Here is a 21,066-nt window from a genome sequence, read left to right as displayed (position 1 = left end):
TCTCATAGTCTGATACTTTAAAGTCTAATAACTGGGAGAAAACACTCCCCAACAGATAGCAGGATTGGAGCAGAGCCTGTCACACAGCCAGTGAGGGTGTGATGGATAGTGCGCCCAGCCTCCTGGAGCGGAAGCTGACCACCTTGCCACCCAAGGAAAGCAGCAAGGTTTCCATGCAGTGGGGCTAAAGCAGCAGAGCCAGTAGTGCGAGGGGTGATGGAGGAGGATTGCTGTCCTTAACGCACTGAGAATGTGAGCTGTTGACCGCACTTGCTACTCGTGCATTCAGGCTCCTACAGCCTTGCTGGATCCCAGTGGTGACCCTGTGAGCAGGAATAGCGTAGCCAATAGAGGGCAAGTAGATTAAAACAACTTTTAAAATTACGTTTTATATGTTTATTGTCTGTATGAAGAGGAAGAGGGTGCGTGTGCTTGTGGAGGTGAGAGGTCAACTTGTGGAAGTCAGCTTCTTCCTCTGTGTGGGCTCTGGTGATTGAACTCAGTTTTCAGACTTGGTGGCAAGCCCCTTTATTCACTGAGCCAGCTTGCTGGCCTGTAAGCAGAATTTGAACTTAAACTATTTAACACACATTCCTGATGTTAGTCATACTGACGGAATTTACTTACAGTTTTTTTGAGACTTCAGATGTTTAGCCAGTCTATTGTTATTTACCACGTATTTTGATTTTGTAGGGTTTTTTGTTAGTTTTATAGGCCTTCTTTTTCCTTTTCTCTTTCCTCCTCACCCACCTTCTCTTCTTGAAAACATTATACTTGGATTACTTGATGGTGAATAATTGAAGACATTGGTCAGTTATTATTTTTTTCTGAAACAAGATTTCTCTGTGTAGTCCTGGCTGTCTTGGCTGTCTGTAGATCAGGCTGGCCCAAAATTCACAGAGATCTACCTGCCTCTGCTTCCTGAGTGCCTGGCTCGGACATTACTTCTTAAAAAACCATGTCTTGCTAGGCAATGGTGGCGCATGCCTGTAATCCCAGCACTCTGGGAGGCGGAGGCAGGCGGATTTCTGAGTTTGAGGCCAGCCTGGTCTACAGAGTGAGTTCCAGGATAGCCAGGGCTATACAGAGAAACCCTGTCTCGAAAAAACCAAATCCAAAAAAAAAAAAAAAAAACCAAAAAAAAACCAAAAAAAAAAAAAAAAAAAAGAAAACCAACCGTGTCTCATTAGCCACACAGAGTTCCGCCTCAGCACGTTTTGGGACAGCTTTGTTTTCCCGTGAGATCCATGGCTCATTAGGCTTGCCTGCCCCCACTCTTAACAGCTCTTCTCCTTGAGTATTAAAGATTCATCTGGGCTAGCCGACTATAACCAGATCCTGTGGCCGGCCATATGCCAGGTTCATGCTGGAGATGCCCGTGCTTGCCAGCAGGATCTGCCTTGGTGTGTTGTCCTTTGTCGGAAGCACAGAGGACAGACCAGCGTCGCAGCTCAGTGGTGTCTCCTCAACCTCACAGCTTCCGCCTGCTCTTCTGGCCTCACATTTCTGCAGTTTTCCTTTTCTATATTTTCTTACCGTGATTGTTGCTCGTGTGATAGTTACAGTTCTTACATAAAACCTGTTCTTTTTCAAAGTATCTGAAAAAATTTTGAATAAATTTTGCTTATTTAATGTGCATGGGCATTCTGCCTGCATGCGTGCTTGTGCAGCACATTCACGCAGTGCCAAGGGTGTCAGAAGCAGATCCCCACACCTGGCGTTACAGGGGCTGGGGTCTTCTCGAGGGGCAGCGGGTGCTCTAACCAGTCATCTTGAACCCCATAAAAATCTGTTTCTTGGTCTGTTCTGTTATGAATGGCTGTGCATTTAGCTCTCCGGCTTTCTCATCTGTCATTGTCCTTAAGCATTAGCCCAGGCTGGTCCATGTTCGTTCCCACTGCTGTCCTTAAGCATTAGCCCAGGCTGGTCCATGTTCTTTCCCACTGCTGTCCTTAAGCGTAAGCCCAGGCTGGTCCATGTTCTTTTCCATTGCATCTACCTATGTTCTAAAGTAAGTAGGTTAAAAAAAAAAATCTTTGCTGAGTGGTGGTGCACACCTTTAATCCCAGCACCTGGGATGCAGAGGCAGGCAGATTTATGAGTTCGAGGCCAGCCTGGTCTACAGAGTGAGTTCCAGGACAACCAGGGCTACACAGAGAAACCCTGTCTCGAAAAAAACAAAAAAACAAAGAAAACAAACAAAAAAAACAGAAAAAACTTCAATTTATTTTATTTTATATGTATGGGTGTTTTTCCTGTATATATGTCTACACACTATGTGTGTCCCTAGTACCTGCAGAGGCCAGAAGAGGGTCATATCTCCTGGAACTGGAACTATTGGTGACTGTGAACCACCAAGTGGGTACTGGAAGTCAAACCCAGGCCTTCTGGGAGAGCAGCCAGTGCTCTTACCTGCTAAGACATTTCTCCAGCCTAAAAATTAAGTAGTTTTAATTTATCACTATGGCCAAATTGCCTTCCATCATATTTATAAATCCTTTCTTTTTGGAGGGAGAGGAGGTGGTTTGAAACAATTTATATAGCCCGGTCTGGCCTCAGACTTACTCAGTTGTTCAGAATGACCCTGAACTCCCGACTGTCCTACGTGCACCCCTCTAGGTTTTTGAATCATAGGCACTCACCGCTAAGCCGTGTTGAATTCAGGTTGTGTACTTTTGAGTGAATAAGGCATTTCATGCTGAGAGCCACCAGTGACTTTATGCTCCTAAATACCATGGTCAGTAAATGCAATAGCAATGTGGTTTAAAGAAATGATGTGTTTAAAAATAGCAGTGATGTTGGCAGAAAATTCACCATGCAGTTTGCCTATTTAACCTTATATTTTGGTGGTTTTTAGTATGGCTGGTTTTGTATAACCATCACCTTAATTTAGAATTAAGGTTCAATTTTAGAACGTTTTGGTTATTCCCTTCCAAAAAATATCTCATCCAACTAGCATTTATAATATTGTCCCCCACAGTTCTAGGCAAGCACTAGTCTGTACATCATGAACGGAACCACCTCATGTCCAGCGTTTGTATCTGACATATGTCACCTTGCCTGTTTCTTGTTTCTACTCTTATGGCAGAATCATATTCTTAAAATATTTTTTAAAAGATTTACTTTTAGTTTTATTCATGTATGTGTGTGCACTCGTGTGCATTCACCCATGTGCCTGTATTTATACATGCATGTGCTTGCAGTACCCTTGTAGTCGGGCAGAGGGCATCAGATTAACCCTGACTTTGGTGTTACCAATAATGAGCCACTGACGTGGGACTGGGAATTAAATTTGGGTTCCTAGCAAGAAGCAAGAGCAGCAAGCATTCTTTAAAAAAAAAAAAAGATCCCTCCCTCAGTCCCACTCTCCCCTTTCTTTCATGGACAGACCATGTTTTGCTCACACCGTCATCAACTGGTGGACATTTGAGCTGTGCTTCAGTGTGACTGTTTTGGCCTTTTTTCTGTTCCTCTTAATTGCTGAGGCTCTTCCTGCTTCCCCCTCGGTCAGGCCTTCACTTTAGAAACAGCCAGTCTCCTTCATCCTCTAATGACTTCCTTAGCTGGTGCCCCACCCTTTCAGAGTGAACTGGAATTCTCTCAGCATTCTGCACTTCTCTGTTAGGACAGCAGTGTTAGGGAATCTTGTTCAGCCCCTGGAATGTGTATCCTGTGCCCGCATGGTCAGTCCACTGCTGTCCAGTTTGAGTACAGTGACTGATACCTCGTAAATGCTTACCACTTTAAAAAAAAAAAAAGCTCTGCAGCCTTGTAGCCCAGGCAGGCCTCCATTGACTTTGAATTCATGGCGGTCCTCCTGCATCAGTTCTTCAAGTGCTGTGCTGGTATTTTAGGCTTGAAGCACCATACTTGGCTCCTTTACAAATATTTAAGCAGATGAACAAATGAACCCTGCATACTAGACACTGGGTGTTCAGATGTGAATACAATATGGCCTTATATTGGAAAGGATTTGTGGTTTGTTTGTTGTTTGTTTTTTGCTATGAACTAGAGCAGCAGTTCTCAACCTCTGGGTTGTGACCCATTCGGGGTCACATATCAGATGTCCTACATATGAAATGTTTACATTAAAATTTATAACAGCAAAGTTACAGTTATGAAGTAGCAACAAAACAGTTACCTGGTTGGAGGTCACTACAACGTGAGGAACTGTATTGAAGGGTCACAGCGTTAGACACGGTTAGAATAATGAAGGCTAGAATAATGAAAAGCTTGGACTCAGGGAGGAATTTGAAGGTAGAAATTGTGTGACCACAGTAGGAGCCTCCCCTTGTCCTGCATTTTCCTACTCCACACCTTTGCTCTGCTTTTATGGTTCATAAAACAATTATTTCTTTCCATTATGGTATAATTCACATAGTAGAAAACTTGTTCTTTTGTCTATTTTTTGACATGCTGGACATCATTACAACCCAAACTATTTCTCTTTTGTGTGTGTGTGTGTGTGTGTGTGTGTGTGTGAGAAGGACTACCTTGGCCGTGGGTTCTTGCCCTCCACTTTCCTTGAGAAGGATCTCTGTTTTTTGTCCACTGCTTATGCTAGGCTAACTCCCTTGTGAGTACCTTTGCCTCTGATCTCTGTATATAGGGGCACTGTGATTACAGACACATGTAAACACCAGCTTTCTGTTCATTTCAGGGGATTTGAACTCTGGTCCTCATGCTTGTGTGGAAACACACTCTACCCACTGACTCACTGAACCATCTCCCACGCCCACTTTGTTGCTTTTTTTAAAAACAAGGTTTTGCTGGCTGGCCCAGACCTTGTTATATAGACCAGGCTGTCCTTGAACTCACAGAAATCTGCCTGCCACTGGTTCACAAGTGTTCTGATAAAAGACATGTGTCATGGTACCCAGTTTTGTTTTTGTTTTTTTGAGATTCTGTCTTGCCATGTAGCTCTGGCTGGCTTCTGTATATTTGCTATGCAGTCCATGTTGACCTTTAACTTGCAGCAGTCTGCGTGCTTTAGCCCGAGAGTGCTAAGATTAATGGTGTGCACCACCATGCTTAGCTCACACTTACCATCTTAAAGTGTACAACTTAGTAGTTGTATGGTTATCGTAGTTGTCAGGACAATCACTGTCCCGTCATCCCTCAGAAACCCTGTTCTTGTTTATGGTACTCTCAGTTCTCCCTTCCCAGTTCTCAGGAAACAAGCAACCTACTTTCTGCCTCATGCGTTTGCCTATTCTGAATATTTCTTCTTCTTGGCTGTTGTTCAACAGAGCTGCAGTGGATGTGGGGGTACAGTATCTCCTCAAGGTCCTGTTTTTAGTTCTTTTGGATATTTACCCAGTAATGAGGTTGCTGGATCATGTGGTAGTTTCCTTTTTAATTTTTGAGGAACGTCTGTACCGCTTTACTCAGTAGTTGTGGCATTTTTCAGTTTTAGCAACCGCACACCAAGGAGGACATACAGAATCTGAGCCCTGCGTGGTCTGGCGTTCGGTTTCTCTACGTCCTCATCTTGCTGATTTGCTTTCGATGGCGGGCATCTGAGGGGTATGAGCTCATAGCTCATTGTGTCTACACACATACACACATGCTTGTCTACTCAAGCCTTTTGCTCATTCAAATTTTTTCTGTTGACATTGTTAAGTGGGTAGTATTGTCACTGAGTTGTAGGAATCTGTTGTTTTCTAATAATTAGCCCCTTATAAATACACGGTTACTAAAAACAAGATATCCTTGTTAGAAAGTCCTGAAGTGTTCCTTCCATGTTTTCTTGGAGAAGTTGTTTAAATGTAGTTTTAGGTCTTTAATTCACTTTGATATAATTCATTCTTTTCTTTTCTTCTTTCCTTCTTTCCTTCCCTCCCTCCCTCCCTTTCCCTTCCTTCCTTCTCCCTCCCTCCCTCCCTCCCTCCCTCCCTCCCCCCCCTCCTCCCTCCCTCCCTCCCTCCCTCCCTCCCTCCCTCCCTCCCTCCTTTCCTCCCTCCCTCCCTCCCTTCCCCCCCTCCCTCCCTCCCTCCTTTCCTCCCTCCCTCCCTCCCTTCCCCCCCTCCCTCCCTCCCTCCCTCCCTCCCTCCTTCCTTCCTTCCTTCCTTCCTTCCTTCCTTCCTTCCTTCCTTCCTTCCTTCCTTCCTTCCTTCCTTCCTTCCTAGGAAGGACCTCATGTATCCCAGGCTGACCTCAGACCTCCTATGTAGCTACAGATGTTCTTGAGCTTTTGACCTCTGCTTTTTCCACCCCCACCACCCCACCCCCCGGGCTGGAATGGCAGCCGGCACCACCTTGCCAGCTATGTGCTGTTAAGGATCAAACTCAGGGACTTGTGCGTGTTGGGTAAGCACTCTGTCCACTGAGCTAGCTCCAAACATTCTGAGTTAATTTTTGTATACAGTGTTAGGTAAAGAACATTCTACTGCATGTTAATATCTAGTCCCTGAAATGCTATTTATTAAGGAGATTGTCCTTTCGTGTATATTCTTGGCGCTTTATTGAAGATCACGTGATTATGTGCTTGAGGACTGGATTCTGTTTTGTCTGTTTCCATGTCTGTTTTTATGTCCTCGTAATATAATGTTTTGGTTATTTTAGCTTTGTGTTCTATTTTAGGAAATGTGAGGCCTCCAGCTTTGTTTTCTTTTTGTAAGATTGTTTTTGGCTATTTAGGATCCCTTGAGATTCCATATGAATGTTAGAATATTTTTTTCCTGTGTCTAGTTCTGCAAAAAACTCATTGACATTTTGGTAAGAATTTCATAGAATCTGTAGATTACTCTAGACATTATGAACATCTTAGGTCTTCTAATTCATGAACATAATGAGATGCTTTGCTACTTGTTTAGAATTTTTTTCTCCCAGCAATAATTTATGTTACAGTTTTCATTGCAAGACTTCTTGAAGTAAGATAAGATACATGGTATATAAGAGTGAGTCGTCTACACTTAGGGGCTTACGTGGCTTGCTCCTTTCCAATCTGTGTGCTTTTTACTTATTTTCCTTGCTTCATTGCTTTGGCCAGTCCTTCTAGTATTATGTCAAGAAGTAACAAGGTAGATGGTCTTGCCTTGTTCCTCCTCTTAGAGGAAGGGCTTTCAGTTTCTCACCATTGGATGTGATGTTACTATTATTATTTTTTCCAGACAAGGTTTCACTCTGCACTTCACAGTGGTCTCAAATTCATCCTTTTTCTTCTACTTAAGCCTCCCAGGTGCTGGGGTTACAGGGGTATACTGCCACTCTTGGCTGGCTGCCAGTTGTAGTTTTGTTCTTAACCCAGGATGGCCTTGAACTCACCAAGTAGATGAGAGTGTTGACCTGCTGATCCTCCTGCCTCTACCTCCCATGTGCCAGGATTACAGGTGTGATGTGCCCAACTTGAAGTTCATTTTCTAGTTCCATTTATTTTTGCTTTCCATCCTTTGTCTGTGGTTGTCATGGTGCTCTTGTCTGCAGTCTCATAAATCAGCCTCTTGTGGCTTGCTTTCCATTCTTTGTTTTTGGATATCTCTGTGTTTCTAGAATATCAACTTGAAGATGCTCACAGCTGAATACCTACCTCCCTTCCTTCTCCCTTGTTTTGTGCACTGTCTTTGTTAGGATTTTACTGCTGTGAAACACACCACGACCAAGGCGACTCTTAAAAGGACAACATTTTATTGAGGCTGGGTTACAGGTTCAGAGGTTCAGTCCAGTATCATCGAGGTGGGAGCATGGCAGCATCCAGGCAGGCATGGTGCAGGAAGAGCTAAGGGTCTGACATCCTCATCTGAAGGCTGCTAGTGGAAGACTGACTTCCAGGCAGCTAGGGTGAGGGCCTTATAGCCCATACCCATGGTGGCACACCTACTCCAACAGGGCTACACCTTCTCAAAGTGCCACTCCCTGGGCCGTGTATACCATGCATCGCATGTATCTTCCTTCTACCTCCTGAAAACCCTACACGACATGTCAGTGTGCTCTGCAGACAGAAGCACGGCCTACCTTTAACAACCTTGCTTGTTTCCTCTTGTGCTCAGACACAGCATACACGTGGCTTCAGCCCGCCTCTGGCGTTTGATCTGCCATCTTCCTGCCGGTCAGCTCAAGTTGCCCTGCGTGAGTGCTGCTGCCCCCATGCCTTTGCTCCAGCCATTTCCTCTCCTGCTCTTGAATGCCTTACCTTGTCTTTGTCAGTGCCCCTGATTTTAAAAAACAAACAAAACATTTATTTTGTGTGCATGCACATCACTTGCCATATGACACAGACTGAGGTGGTCAGTTCTCTGTTTCCATTGTGCCGTGTCCAGGTATCAAAATCATGTCGTCAGGCTTAGCAGCAAGTTCCTTTACCCACTGAGCCATCTAGCTGGCTTTCAACGTATTTTAAGGTCCACTTCAAATGCTCTCTTTTCTACAAAGTACTAAACTAGCCTGTGTACTATTTCTTAAAATTGTCAGCCCTTGTGATTTGACCTATGTTCACTTTCCAGTTACCACACTCAGGGAATCAATTCTTGTTCCTCAAAGCAGGAGCTCATGCTTTTGTGCACTTGTCATTTTCATATGGCCCGTCTCTCACTTAGTGCCTTGTTCCCCGGTGCAGGCAGAGCTGGTGTCAGTGACTGTTAGAAGTAGTTCTGCACAGATACCCAGTGTCACACAGGAACCTTTATCTCTGACAGAGTGGAGAGAGTAGGCCTTTAAGCGTTAGTTTTGATGTGTACCAATCACGTAAACTTGAGTAAAGCACCTCACTGTTTTCTGAACCTATTTCCTGATCTATAAAACAGGGATGCTGTTCAAATTATAAAATTAATATGAAGTTAGTCTAAGTGAGGGCTAGTCTTCACTAGTCTTAGTGATGTATTGGTTTTATAAGTTCAAGTGCCTGTGTAACATTCACGATGCTCTGGGTTTCGTCCCTGCTGGGGGTGTTGATGATGCACTTGGTAAATGTGTGTGCCATCAAATCTGGCCACCCAAGTTTGGCTCCCATGATCCATGTGGTGGAAAGAAAGAACTGAGTCCTGAAAGATATCTTCTGACCTTCACATATAAGTAAGTCTCCAATCAATGGTGTTGGGGCTAAATAAACAAGTCAGGCAGGGACATGTGGCCTGCCACACATGGTGAAGCATGGGGCATGATGGGGTAAAGACAGAGTACAGAGAGCATCTCCCTGCTTCTCCAGGAAGATGAACCTGCCAGCCACAGACTCGGTTAAAGAGAGAAGCGTCTCTGTGATGCCAGCAGGGGCGTCACATTATACACAACACAGAGTGCTTCTCCAAAGACAATAAGACGTGCTTTGCCCTTGTTCTGCTCTGCAGCTCCTCCACGCTGCCTTCCATATTGCCCCAGAATATGGCTGTAAAAATGAAGACCCCTGAGCTTTCAACTGTCAGTACAGATAAAGTCCCGACTCTACCTCTTCCTGATCCGCTCTTCCCATAGCCTCAACTCCTTGCAGTGCACATTTGCCAAGTTTGGCCTGCTTGGCATTGAACTCTAATGTGAGACACTTCACAGGCTCTTGGTGGGGAGCAAGACCTGTCTCACATGGAGACACAGAAAAGTATAGGTCCTTCCTTTCCCTGAACATGAGAATGTGCCCCTGGCTCAGGGGGACCCACTGTAGTGAGTGGCACAGAGGCCCCAGGACAGGCACAGTGGTGTTGTCTCATGTTGGGCTGGCTGTGGGGTCCCCACTAGTCTCTTCCTCTGACTGACTAGGGCTGAAGTTCTGACTCCTACCGTATTTTGGTACTGGCACAGGTGCATTGCCTCTTTTCTTGCTCTTGTTGGATCTGTGAGGTTATTCATTGTTCTCCTAATAAACGGATTCTGTCCCACTGAGACCACCTTTCTGCGTGTAGTTTCCACTTACAGTTAACCATCCGCACTCCTTCTCAACTGGCCATGGCTGCTACCACCTCTGGGTGTTTTGACATTCTATTCTACAATCTGGAACTTGCTTTATCCCATTCTTGATCTGTTTAACTTTTTTTTTTTTCAGTATGAGGCTCAAACCCAGGCCTTGAACATGTTACATAAGCATTCCACCACTGAGCCACACCTCAGTTCAAATATCAGTAGCCCCACATTCAGGTCAGATTAGCTGCTCAGCATTCCCGTGGAATCTTGGTTACAATAACTGTCATACCATATTAATAATTGTCTTTATGTTTCTTGGAGAGACAGGCTAGTATTGATTGGGTCTGTCTCTGGAAAGTGATAATTATAGTATACATTTTTCTTGTTGAGGAATGAGAAACTATTGATTCCACACTAATATTTCAACTGTCTACTTGCATATGTTTTCTCTGATAAACTAAACATGTAAGCGCATAGATCACGTTCTTCAGCTTTGCCTTTTATTTCATAGCACAGGAATAACTCTTGAGTGTTTGGGCCCAGGAGTTAGTGGTACAGCTGTCTCCGAATGTCAGTTAAGCACTTTCTTGTATCAGATTTTCATCTTTGCCTATATAAACAAAAAATGGGGTTAAAAAAATCAGAATGTGGCCTTCAGTGCTTGGCCTTCTCAGCTCTGACAGAGAATATCTGTGCTCAGTCAGTGTCAAGGACAGAGGTTGAGCAGAATTATTAGCTGAGTCAAAGGAGCAGATATGTAGGGTGTGACTACTGGTTAGTAGAAAGCTTGAGTGCGGCCTATCTTCTTTTATTGTGTGCTTGTGTGTGTGTGTGTGTGACATTATTTTGAACTGGCTTAGGAGTTTTCCTCTTTCCTTTTTAGGTCCAAGACAACTTTGACAAGATTGAATTCAATAGAATGTGTTGGACCCTCTGTGTCAAGAAAAACCTCACAAAGAGTCCACTACTTATTTCAGAAGATGATGCATTTAAAGTGTGGGTCATTTTCAACTTTTTATCAGAGGACAAGTATCCATTAATTATTGTGCCAGAAGAGGTAAGTGTGGCTTTGGGGACTTTTTAGATGTCTGAGCACTGAGAAGACCTGGCCTGCAGAATTTGTATTGATATTTGCTTTTATTTTTGCTTTTTTGTTGTTGTTTTGTTTTTTGATCAAGACAAAACAGGTAGAATCCAGAAAAGCCCAAACTTAGGGATTTGGGGGAAATCTAAAGTCTTCCTTGGAGATTTGCAGGAACAGTGTGACCCTTCCTCTTGGAATTGCTGTGATTGCAGGTGAATCCATCCTCTTGGTATCTAAAGAGCATACGTTCAGTACAAGGGACAACCTAATTGTCTGCTTGCAGAAGAACTGGCTGATGCTCCATGGGAAATATGGAAGATCCAGAGTACTGTTCTCTCACCGTGTTAGGAGTAGGCACTGCTTTTTTTCGTTCCAAGTTTCAGTCTAGGATGATGGCTTTTTTTCTAGTCTGCTCAAAGCAAAGGCAAGCACCTCTGTTGACCCTATTCTGTGTTATTCTCCTTGAAGGACCCAGGGGAGGATTGGGGGTTAGGATGGAAGCATGCAGGAGAGGATGACCAGACATGGGTCTTTATGAGTCAGGATGACAATTTCCGTATGATACATGATTATGATGTTATTGAGTTCTGCGGCTGAACTTCTGGGTTTGAGTCCTCTGCAGAACACAGCTAACTGGTCTGTACTAGATAAGGCCATAACCAGCAGGATAAATTTTTATCCTTGTGTTCCCTGTCTGTTCATGTTGATAGTGCCTGGCTGTGGGGAAGTACAGGCACCTAGAGGTAGCACAATGTTTTTATAAAATGTTGTCTTTGAAACAGACTGATTTTGAAACCAGACTTTACCACTTCTTCATAGAGTAACAAAGTAATCTTCTAATCTGTGTCTCCCCACCTGTAGAATGGAGATAGCTGGTTTCCACAATGTACCCTGTGAGGCTAAAAAAGTTGATGTATGTGAAACACTTGATGCAGTGCCTGAACCCTGTGTGATATATCTCACCAAGTGGGTCATGATAATGTGTATGGCATGTTTAGTGTTGTAGATAGAATATATCCTTGTGGAAATACACAGCTAGAGCTCCTGAGAAGCTAGGGCTGGAGAGATATGGAGAAACCATGGAAGTGGGTTAGGGCAGGGAGGAAGTGACCTTAGTAGGAGTTGTGAGGGCCTAGGAGAACCTTGGGGCTGTTTCAGTTGCAGCAGGAGGAAGTAGATTTGGTAAAGGAAGCAGAAACTTGTAGGCCGTGCGATAAGAAAAGGCGTATGAGAATGTAAATTGCAGAAAAATCAGATAGCAGTAAGAAGGGGCCTCAGGATTTAACAATAGGTAGCCATTGGTAGCAAGGGAAAGACAAGTTTCTCTGTGGTAGTGGGAACACTGTCTTGGTGTTAAATATGATAATGTTTAAGTGTATATGAGTGTTAAAGGGAACACAGAATGCAGCATCCTAACGCACTGCCCAGCATAATCCAGAGTGGGGGATGGTTGCCCTGAAAGGCCTTAACAGACATGGCTGCTGCTCCGGGCTATGATATACTATTTTTTTTCTTAGAAAATAATTTTATTTCTGTTGCTGCTGCTGCTACTACTACTGTTTACCAGTGTTTTGTTTGCATATATGTCTGTGCACCATATGTGTGCCTAGTGCTCTGTGGCCTTACAGGTCAGAAGAGGGCATTGGATTCCCTTGAACTGGAGTTAACGAAAGTTGTGTGCCACCAGGTGGGTGCGGGCAGTGGTTTTAGCTGCTGAGCCATCTCTCCAGCTCATGTAAGGTTTCTAACATGGCCTACAGAGCCCTGGCTATTTTGGAACTGACTGTGTAGAATAGGCTGGCCTCAAACTCACTGAGATTCTCTACCTTCCTGAATGCTGGGTCTGAAGGTGTGTTCCTGTTCCACCACTCCTGCGTAATTTGTTTTTGTTTTTGTTTTTTGGATTTGGTTTTTTTCGAGACAGGGTTTCTCTGTATAGCCCTGGCTATCCTGGAACTCACTCTGTAGATGAGGCTGGCCTCGAACTCAAATCTGCCTGCCTCTGCCTCCCAGAGTGCTGGGATTACAGGCGTGTGCTACCACTGCCCGACTCCTGCGTAATTTTTGTTTCTAGTAACCCATCTATCATAATGATCGCTTGTGTTTTAAGTTTATGGGTTTTGTTGTTGTCACTTGTTCTGTTTTGAGACTTGGTTTCACAGGGAAGCTAGGGGCTGGCCTCAAACTTGTGGCTATTCTCCTGTCTCCACCCTAAGCACTGAGATCATAGATATACTATACCATACCCAGAGAAGTCAAGTTTTTTTCTCTGCTTTAGCCAGTACTGTCTAACAATGGCAGCTGTGTGAATAATGCATCCACAATATGTATTTGACTATGTTTTCTATCACCCAGAATGAATGTCAAGAATGTTAAATAAATATTTATGTTACATGGTAAAGTCAAGGGTTTGTAGCGGCACATTTGTAGAGATGGTGAGCCCCTTTGAGTTGGTTCCACAGTTTCTTCTGGTAATATTCCTGGAAATGTGTTCTCGTAAAGCATAAAGTATAGTTTTTACTAGTGTCATTTCCCATAGAACCAAGAACAAAACAGGATGTGTCTGCCACACACTTACTTGGAAGAAGTGCCTTGCTGCAGTGAAAACTCAAACTTGAAATGTTTTAAAGTGATCTTAGGTGAGGTAAAATGTAGGTTGCTCCTTTAATGTCAGAGAGAAGTTTTGACAGGATAAAAATCCAAGCCAAAGACCTAGAAAAATCACATTCAGCTTGAAGTTTCTTCTTTGTTATTTTTAGTGAAATCTGCTTGGAAGGAGGAAGCAGGCTGCTTCCTGAGCTGAATGAGCCTTAGAATTGGCACAGGCTCTTCTGTAAAGCAACCTGGCACACACGTGACTCATTATTTAGTTTACTTGAATAGTGGAGTGAGAATGTGTTTCTTTGGCCAGCACAGTCAAAAGGTCCTTCTGCTCCTTGGTTATAGTGTCCCAAGTCAACAGGAAAGACACAGGTGCTGGGAGTGATGGCTTGCTGGTGCTGGGGCTGAAAGTCAGCCTCCCAGGGCTTGAGAGGTACCATTATAGGAAGGTTCCAGAAGAACTTGGTTTGATATCAAAGAAGCTGCTTTGATAATTGAATTGAGAATCTGAGTTGCAAGCAAAAGGTCACCTGGAGCAGGAAGGTGGTGGTGTGGCCTCACTGTGGCGAGTAAGGGAAGGCTGTCTCCTGTCATGGGCCACAGCATCCTGTCAGATCCACAGTCGTCCCTCTTCCTGTACACACGGCTACACACGTGTGCTTCCTCATAATGCTCCCTTGATGAGCTAAGTCACAGCCAGCAGCCAGTGCCTTGTTGTGGTCGTCCTAGGGAGTTAGAACATCTATGGATGTTAGTACCACCTTGGACAATTGCGTATCTGTCTTTTATTACCTGAATGCAGGGTAAGCAGACTCTCATTAGCCCAGGATGGTCTTGAATTCACTATTTAGCTGTGGATGGTTTTGATCCTCCTGCCACGAACTGACCCTCCCTCCCTCCCTCCCTCTTTCCTTCCTTCCTTCCTTCCTTCCTTCCTTCCTTCCTTCCTTCCTTCCTTCCTTCCTTCCTTCCTTCCTTCCCTCCCTCCCTCCCTCCCTCCCTCCCTCCCTCCCTCCCCCCCTCCCTCCCCCCCTCCCCTCCCCCCCTTTCTTTTAAAAAATTGTTATTTTGTTTTTAGTCTCTTCTTGACTTTAATCATCTTTTCCATTATCTTTTTTCCTCTTCTGTCGTCTGTACCTCTTTAGAAGCACGGAAGACTAGGCAGTGAGTGACACCTCCTCACCGAGAGGAGAGAAGGGCCGGAGTGTGCTTCTCTTCTGCTCAGAGCGTTTGCTGACACTGCTCACACTTTTTCAAGGCCTTGGCTAATGTTTATCCCAAAGGAGCTCCTATCACAAAACTTGTGATGGTTTTGAACTTGTACTTAGTAAATGGAATTTCTTTCCATTTCCTGTTACACTTTATTAGTTCATAAGCAGCATTATAGTCACATTAACAGGAATACTTAGTTCATGAGCAGCATTATAGTCACATTAACAGGAATGCAAAGAATAAAAAAGAAAAATGAACCCCAGGTCTTATTTGTAACTAAATACTTTCTATGTTTTTAACAAATATTTGCCAGAAAGTCTGCATTTTCTGTTTATGCAGGTGAAACCATGGGCCAGCTTCACTTTGCATTCTTTATTTTCATACTTGGTAAACATTTTCACAAGTGTGTTAAGTGTTTGTGTGATATGTCACCCAGTGTGGAGGGGAAGTGACAATGATGGTGTGTCTGCTGGGTGGCTTTGTGCTGACCGTTCTCTGTGTGTGAACGGTCTCTCATCTCTCTTTGTGTGACGGGTATTGTTGTCCCCATTTCACAGATGAGGAGTTTGGAGCTTAGCTTGGTTTTAGGTGTCAGCTGAGTCCTGCTGTACTTGGTCCCCTGCTGAGCTCTGGGAATTCAGAGATAGATGGAGCACCTGTGAAGAATTCAGAAAAGGGTGGGAAAGCAAAGGAGGAGTAGAAAGCGGGACCCAGTACCCCAAGTGCAGTGACCCAGAGTTTCATTTCACTCTGTAGCCCTGGCTGGCCTGAAATAGCTGTGCTTTAGTCTCCCAAGTGCAGGGATTAAGTATGCCATGGCATTAAGCTAAATATTTTTTTCCCATTTCAATCTTATAGGAAGATAAGCATTTTATATCCAGACACAGCACAAACAAATATGTGTACATAAAAACCTTGTAAAATTGTATCTGGCTGGCCGGGCGGTGGTGGCGCACGCCTTTAGTCCCAGCACTTGGGAGGCAGAGACAGGCGGATTTCTGAGTTCGAGGCCAGCCTGGTCTACAGAATGAGTTCCAGGCCAGCCAGGGTTACACAGAGAAACCCTGCCTCGAAAAAACCAAAATAAATAAATAAATAAATAAGTAAGTAAGTAAATAAATAAATAAATAAATAATAAAAATAAAATTGTATCTGGCTATATTGTGATTGAGCTAGAATATTTTCATTCCATCACAAATATCCTGGCTTAATTCATAGTGAAAACTGCTGATCTCAGGAATAATATCAGTAGCACTTTGTTACTAGTTTGATGTACATGGTGAGGACATAGAACACTGAAGTGGGGTTTTGTGGGATTTAGAACACACTCCAAAGTGTTGAGTTCAGTTCAGGGCAGCTTCCCTGTTCTGTTAATTAAACTTTGGGACATTGAAATTGGCTGAGGGAAATTACTGAATAGAGAGTATTACTCTATTCATATACTTCTAGCCTACACAAACAAGTAAAATAAACTGAAGTCAGTAACGAGGGGAGGAGATCAGAGAGGACAGAGGTGGGGTAAATATTTGAAAGTATATGCTGTGCACGTATGGAATTGTCATAGTCAGACTCATCTGTCTGTACTGTGAATATGCTCTAGAAACATATCAGATAGAGAGGGAAGGTAGAGATGAATTATCACACCGGGCTCTTGAAGATAAGCAATGTCATCTCATTCAGCATCACTGCCTCCCCCTACCTCCCAGTATTTTCCTACATAATGTCTGATGTTTCAGGATTTAGTAAGACTTTCTGGTTCAGACTAGGAATCCAGTCGTATCTATAATGTCATCAGTGTTCTAGTGGGTGGGTGGGGGGAACAGGAGAGGGGTAACTGGTTTACATAGGAAATCTGTAAATTAGGGGATAGCTTGTGCATTTGAGATGTTTATTTAACACTAATGTTTAGTGAGGTTCGTGTACAAAGCAGGGTGCTGGTTGCACATGCTCCAGTAATTCAGTACGAGGGAGCTGTGGTCAGAAGATCAGTTCAGGGTCAGACTCGGCTACATAAAGTAGGTTTGAGGCTAGTCTGGAGACCCTATAGGTCTCCTATAGGAGACCCTGTCTCAAAATAGACAAACAGATCAAAACAGAAGGAAGAAAAGATTAATGTTCTTGGTATATTGAAGTATTTACTGAAAGAGAATGATGAGGTGCCAGTGGTTTGTTTGTGTGTGTGTATCTGTAGCTTTCCTTAGCTACATACATACAAATATGGGCTGTCGAGTTTGATTCACTACTGCACCTGCAGAGAACAACCATTGGTGGGTGTCTCATGTGCACAGCTTTCCCTAGCAATGGGAGTTTGTTTTTTAAAGAAGTACTCTTTTGGAAGTATAAAGAATATTTTCTGAATTGAACCCAATAGTGTGAATAACACAAATGAATTCCTATGTTAAAAATAGGAAATAATTAGTTAGGTGATGGTGGAGAATCCCTTTAATCCCAGAACTTAGGAGTCAGTCACAGGCTGGGGGATCTCTGTGTTCAAGGCCAACCTGGTCTACAGAGCAAGTTGGACAGCTAGGGCTACACAGGGAAACCTTGTCTCAAAAAAAAAAAAAAAAGATAATTAATTTTTTTTTTCCCCTACAGATTGAATACCTGCTTAAGAAACTTACAGAAGCTATGGGAGGAGGCTGGCAACAAGAGCAGTTTGAACATTATAAAATAAACTTTGATGACAATAAAGATGGCCTTTCTGCCTGGGAACTTATTGAGCTGATTGGGAATGGCCAGTTTAGCAAGGGCATGGATCGTCAGACGGTGTCTATGGCCATTAACGAGGTCTTCAATGAGCTTATTTTAGATGTATTGAAGCAGGTAAGAGGACCATAACACTGTCTCCCTCATCTTTAGAGTCTGATGTTTGGAACTAAGTAGCTTCCTTTCCTCTCCATAAGTCACTTAGGCTCTTCAAATGATTTAGAACACACCCCAAAGTGTTGAGTTCAGTTCAGGGCAGCTTCCCTGTTCTGTTAATTAAACTTTGGGACATTGAAATTGGCTGAGGGGAATAACTGAATAGAGAGTATTACTCTATTCATATACTTCTAGCCTACACAAACGAGTAGAATAAAAATTTTTAAAGTGTAAAAGATGATTTAGAACAAAAATAAAGTTTTCTATTTTCTCTGTTATTAGACTTTTAGGATTTGCCCCACCCAGCTGGGGGATTGAGGACTAAACCAAGGCATTATGCATTCTAGAAGGTGCTTCACAGCTGAGCTGTGTCTCTAGTCCTAGGCGCTTGTTTTAAAAAATTATGCCACAGTTAGAATTGAGAAGTTACTATTTTTGAAGGAACTGTTAATCAAGTTTCCAAATGATTTTTAAAAAGCACCCTGATGTCATATGTAATCCTGTACCCACTAATGTGGAAAGATGCCCATGGTGTATTGTTCAATAGAAACACAGGCCATAGGACAGTGGACTCTTGTAACTCCTGCTCGTGTAACATGACACACGTGTAGAGATGTCTAGAAGGACGCTCACCAACACATCTAGTGGTCACCTCCGGAGTGTGTGATTTTGGTGAATTTTACATAATTTTTTCCTGTATTTTTAGAAAGTACATGATTTTCCAGTGTTTTATAGAATTATAAAAATATCTTTACCATTAGAAAGTGGTACTTTCATATAGCAAAGTTTTATTTATCTTAACAATTATACTTTTTTTTCCTCAGCACCCAACAGTGTCTGATATACATGTAGGAAACTAAATACTTAGTTAAATAGAACATCTGTTTGTCCTGAGACAGGATCTCACCTTAGCTCTGGCTGGCCAGGAACTCACTGTATAGACCAGGCTGGCCTCAGTCTGCCTGCTGGGATTAAGATTAAGATGCATACCAGCTGCATGTGCATATCTATCTGTCTGTCTGTCTGTCTGTCTGTCTGTCTATTATATGTGTATGTGTGTATGTATATATATGTGTATATATATGTATGTATGTGTGTATATATATATGTATATATAGCTTTCAAACGTCTTACATTATTATATCAAATGATCTGCTTTCTGTTTTCCATACTTCACTCTTCCTCTGTTCGGCAGGTGCTTACTGTTGCCCTTGTTCTTTCTTCCATCAGTAAGCATTATTAAGGCCTAACTTGAACAGGGGTCTGATATTACAAGGGTGTATGGTGTGGTCTCTGTCCACATCCCTTCACGTCTCCTTTTTCTCTGCATCCCGAACATTTCTGTTTACCTATAAATATTTCAATAAATGTCTTAAAAGGTAAGGCAGTGTAGGGAAATTCACTATTTATTAATACCAAAGGCTCTGTTATCTGTATGTCACTTGCAGAGACTCTGAAATGTCTAAATTTACATGTAAGCCTTTGTGTGTGGTTGGTGGATTCCACTGGGTTCATGTCTCTGGATCACAGATTCTTAGAGACTCCGGTCCATGGTCCACACAGGTGAGAACCATTGACATTTGTATATTTTGGACCAGGTGTCAGATAATAGAGTAAATAAGACAATCAAAAAATTGTCAGCTCTTACATGAAAGCTCACATGCTACATTTGGTTTAATCTGTCACAGGGTTACATGATGAAGAAAGGCCACAAACGGAAAAACTGGACTGAGCGCTGGTTTGTATTAAAACCCAACATAATTTCCTACTATGTGAGCGAGGATCTGAAAGATAAGAAAGGAGACATCCTGTTGGATGAAAGCTGCTGTGTGGAGGTGAGTGGGTGTGGCCTTTCTGCCTGCTGTCCCTGCTGTCTCTGCTGCCCTCTGCTGTTCCTGCTGCCCTCTGCTGCCCTCTGCTGTCCCCTGCTGTCCCTGCTGCCCTCTGCTGTCCCCTGCTGCCCTCTGCTGCCCTCTGCTGTCCCCTGCTGTCCCCTGCTGTCCCCTGCTGTCCCCTGCTGCCCCCTGCTACCTCTGCTGCCCCCTGCTGTCCCCTGCTGCCCTCTGCTGCCCCCTGCTGCCCTCTGCTGTCCCCTGCTGCCCCCTGCTGTCCCCTGCTGTCCCCTGCTGTCCCCTGCTGCCCCCTGCTGCCCCTGCTGTCCCCTGCTGCCCCCTGCTGTCCCCTGCTGTCCCCTGCTGCCCCCTGCTACCCCTGCTGTCCCCTGCTGCCCTCTGCTGCCCTCTGCTGCCCTCTGCTGTCCCCTGCTGCCCCCTGCTACCCCTGCTGCCCCCTGCTACCCCTGCTGCCCTCTGCTGTCCCCTGCTGACCTCTGCTGCCCCCTGCTGACCTCTGCTGACCTCTGCTGCCCCCTGATGTCCTCTGCTGCCCTCTGCTGCCCCCTGCTGCCCTCTGCTGCCCTCTGCTGCCCTCTGCTACCCCTGCTGCCCTCTGCTGTCCCTGCTGCCCCCTGCTACCCCTGCTACCCCTGCTGCCCTCTGCTGTCCCCTGCTGCCCCTGCTGCCCTCTGCTGTCCCCTGTTGCCCTCTGCTGTCCCCTGCTGTCCCCTGCTGCCCCCTGCTACCCCTGCTGTCCCCTGCTGCCCTCTGCTGCCCTCTGCTGCCCTCTGCTGCCCTCTGCTGCCCTCTGCTGCCCTCTGCTGCCCCCTGCTGCCCCCTGCTACCCCTGCTGCCCCCTGCTACCCCTGCTGCCCTCTGCTGTCCCCTGCTGACCTCTGCTGCCCCCTGCTGACCTCTGCTGACCTCTGCTGCCCCCTGATGTCCTCTGCTGCCCCCTGATGTTCTCTGCTGCCCCCTGCTGCCCCCTGCTGCCCTCTGCTGCCCTCTGCTACCCCTGCTGCCCTCTGCTGTCCCTGCTGCCCCCTGCTACCCCTGCTACCCCTGCTGCCCTCTGCTGTCCCCTGCTGCCCCTGCTGCCCTCTGCTGTCCCCTGTTGCCCTCTGCTGTCCCCTGCTGACCTTGCTGCCCCCTGCTGTCCCCTGCTGCCCTCTGCTGCCCCCTGCTGCCCCCTGCTACCCCCTGCTGCCCCCTGTTGCCCTCTGCTGTCCCCTGCTTTCTTCTGCTGTCTCCTGCTGCCCCCTGTTGCCCTCTGCTGTCCCCTGCTTTCTTCTGCTGTCCCCTGCTGCCCTCTGCTGTCCCCTGCTGCCCTCTGCTGTCCCCTGCTTTCTTCTGCTGTTCCCTGCTGCCCCCTGCTGCCCTCTGCTGTTCCCTGCTGCCCCCTGTTGCCCTCTGCTGTCCCCTGCTTTCTTCTGCTGCCCTCTGCTGTCCCCTGCTTTCTTCTGCTGTTCCCTGCTGCCCCCTGTTGCCCTCTGCTGCCCCCTGCTGTCCCCTGCTGCCCTCTGCTGCCCCCTGCTGACCTCTGCTGACCTCTGCGGTCCATGGGCTTTCCCAGCCTCACTCTTACAGACTAAATCTTCAAATATCCCCAAGTGGACATTTTCAAAATACAGTATAGTCACTGTG

At 45.0% G+C, this 21,066-nt stretch overlaps 1 protein-coding gene and 2 non-coding genes across 3 annotated transcripts in view; all 3 read left to right on the top strand.

Annotated features, from left to right (window-relative positions):
* Swap70 (switching B cell complex subunit SWAP70) overlaps positions 1–21,066 on the top strand; it is a 60,117-nt gene that overhangs the window by 23,206 nt on the left and 15,845 nt on the right. The window contains exons 3-5 of the mRNA XM_052201308.1: positions 10,709–10,882; positions 17,321–17,548; positions 19,276–19,422. Of these exons, the coding sequence (XP_052057268.1) occupies positions 10,709–10,882; positions 17,321–17,548; positions 19,276–19,422 (549 nt within the window). The remainder of the gene's footprint in view (positions 1–10,708; positions 10,883–17,320; positions 17,549–19,275; positions 19,423–21,066) is intronic.
* On the top strand, positions 16,050–16,180 carry LOC127676518 (small nucleolar RNA SNORA36 family). Its single transcript, XR_007975992.1, has one exon. It is a non-coding gene; the product is annotated as a small nucleolar RNA SNORA36 family (small nucleolar RNA).
* Positions 17,661–17,791, top strand: LOC127676519 (small nucleolar RNA SNORA36 family). The gene has a single exon (XR_007975993.1). It is a non-coding gene; the product is annotated as a small nucleolar RNA SNORA36 family (small nucleolar RNA).

Source organism: Apodemus sylvaticus, chromosome 1 (assembly GCF_947179515.1).
Source record: "Apodemus sylvaticus chromosome 1, mApoSyl1.1, whole genome shotgun sequence".
NCBI classification, from domain to species: domain Eukaryota; kingdom Metazoa; phylum Chordata; class Mammalia; order Rodentia; family Muridae; genus Apodemus; species Apodemus sylvaticus.
This window is presented reverse-complemented; position numbering and strand designations above follow the sequence as displayed.